Raw genomic sequence first — 2,511 nt, 5'->3', positions numbered from 1 at the left:
AGTGTTTAAGAATGAATAAAAGTGATAATAAATACATCTTAGTGAAAACATAACCTCTTTTATAATAAGAAGCACCGTTTTTTTCAAAATCATCTAAAATACTCTGACCCTAGCAACGCCATCTGCTAAAACAAGCACGTACTACTTCAAAGTCCGACAAAGCTACTTGGGTTCTGAAACAGCTTACAATCACATCGATCTAACGTTCCGCTCGAAATAAATATCAAGACTTGCCACTAGAAGGCGACACATACATGTAAACAAATTACTACTGATAAACCACAATAACAATCATGGATGAAATTATGAAAGCTCTAAAAGTAATCCAACTGGAATTAGACGATCACAAAAAAGCTATTAGAGAAAGTGGTGAAAACGTGACGCAACAAGTTACACAAAATATAAATAAAATATTAGAGGAAAAATTTTTTGCCCTAGAAGAGAAACATGAAAAATTAAAAGAAATAGTAGATAATCAGGAGAAAAGAATCAGCTTTCTAGAAAAGCAAGCCAGACAAAGAAATATAGTTTTCTTCGGCATCGAAGAACTGGAATCTTCATATGATATCCTAGGAAAAAATATGCTTAAATGGTTAGAACAACATTTCTCAGTCAAACTAACCTATAGCGACCTACAAGAAGTTAAAAGACTAGGAAAGAAAAACGATAGACCACGTCCAGTAGTGGTATCTTTCTTAAACCTGGACATGAAGATCAAAATCTTTAAACAAAAAAGAGCACTGCAAGACACAGGTTACTATATGAAAGAAGACTACCCTAAACAAGTCTTAGAAAAGAGGAAACAACTACAAGAACAGTTAAAAATAGAGAGAGAAAAAGGAAACATGGCTTTCCTAAAATATGATAAACTGGTCATACCTAAACAAACATCTAAAAGAAAGCTTTCTCCTTCACCAACAAAACCTACCGAGGACACGCCAAAGGAAATAAACACACAAACAAAAAAGAAGAACAAACCACAATCACAGCACGATCCCATGGCGAGAAGAACACACAGTACCTCAGAAAGAGTAATTAAGCCGGGCATGCTAAACTTCTTAACAAATAAAAACACTACAATTGATAAAGAAATCTCCAAAAACAAGGCATAGCAATTAGCTGCTCCTCTCCACACAGATCCAACAAAGAAATATTCAAATACAAAAAACATAACAAATCCCCCAACCCGGTTGGTCACCGTGGAGGATTATGACCACAACCCTCCAAAGAAAATCACAATCCCTACGAACACAAACACTAAACAAAATCATCAACTAAAAATATTAACATACAATGTTAAGACTCTATCTTCATATGAACGTTTATTGGAATTAGAAAAATGCTTAAGTACTATAAAATATGACATTATGGGAATCTCAGAAGTAAGACGTCAAGGTTGTGAAATTAAAGAACATGAGAACTTTATACTCTGCTACAAGGGACAAACAGCAGGACAATATGGGGTGGGCTTTATAATAAACAAGACAATAAAAAACAATATCGAGAGCTTCATTGGTATATCAGAGCGCTTAGCTATACTCAACTTAAACATAGGAGACCATAAGATATCCATTCTGCAAGTCTACTTCCCTACGACAGAAGCAAAAGAAACTGAAATTGAAGAATTATATGAGTCAATTGAGAAAGCACTAACAACTACACACACACATATCATACTTATGGGCGATTTCAACGCTAAGGTAGGAGCCCCTAAAGAAAACGAAGATTTAGTCGTGAAAAAACATGGACACGGCACAAGAAATAGCAGAGGCCAGAAACTTGTGAACTTTGCGCTCGAACACAAGTTGACAATAATAAATACCTGTTTTAAGAAACACCCAAACCGAAAATGGACTTGGATTTCGCCGAATGGGCTTCACAAAAACGAGATTGACTACATTCTCACAAACCAACCAAAATTATTTGAGAACCTCGAAGTTCTGAACCTGAACTACCCATCTGATCATCGTGCAATAAGAGGATCAGTAAAGCTCTCTAAACATAAACTAAGCAGAGCCCGATTTACAAATAAACAAGAATACCAACTTAGAAGCCTAAAGGAAATAGAAAAATATAAGGACAACCTTAAACTAAAACTATCTGAGGCAGCTATCTACCAAACAAACGAAACGATAAATACTTGTTATGATAAAATTAGCAATGCTATTTCTGAAAGCCTAAAAATTTCAAAAATAAACAAGAGAAATTATAAATATAAAATACTACAAGAAAGAACTGAAAGATTGCTACAAAGAAGAAAAGTACTACAGTCAACCAAAAATAAAACTCGTTCCATGAGAAACGAACTCTCTGCCTTATACAAAATAGTCAACAAATATATAAAAAAAGATTATTTAAAATACAAACAAGACACTATACTGAGACACCTACAGCTTTGCGGTAGCACGAAGAAACCATTTAAGGAGCTTCGAACAAATAAGTGCTGGATAAAAGGATTGAAAAATGTGGACAAAGAAATATACAAACGAAAAGATATTGTCAATACTGCTA

At 34.3% G+C, this 2,511-nt stretch overlaps 1 protein-coding gene across 1 annotated transcript; it reads left to right on the top strand.

The window, feature by feature from the left end:
- Window positions 1-293: 293 nt before the first annotated feature.
- Window positions 294-1,112, top strand: LOC134201695 (uncharacterized). Its single transcript, XM_062676937.1, has one exon. It carries the CDS (start codon window positions 294-296, stop codon window positions 1,110-1,112), a length of 819 nt encoding a protein of 272 aa, XP_062532921.1.
- Window positions 1,113-2,511: the final 1,399 nt, after the last annotated feature.

The sequence above is a fragment of the Bombyx mori genome, chromosome W, assembly GCF_030269925.1.
Source record: "Bombyx mori chromosome W, ASM3026992v2".
NCBI lineage: Eukaryota > Metazoa > Arthropoda > Insecta > Lepidoptera > Bombycidae > Bombyx > Bombyx mori.
Note: the sequence above shows the minus strand (reverse complement) of the source record. Positions and strands in the feature narration are given on the sequence as shown.

Bases quoted from the DNA above. Each gene is read 5' to 3' on its own strand.
- LOC134201695 (XM_062676937.1), top strand. From the start codon at position 294: ATGGATGAAATTATGAAAGCTCTAAAAGTAATCCAACTGGAATTAGAC.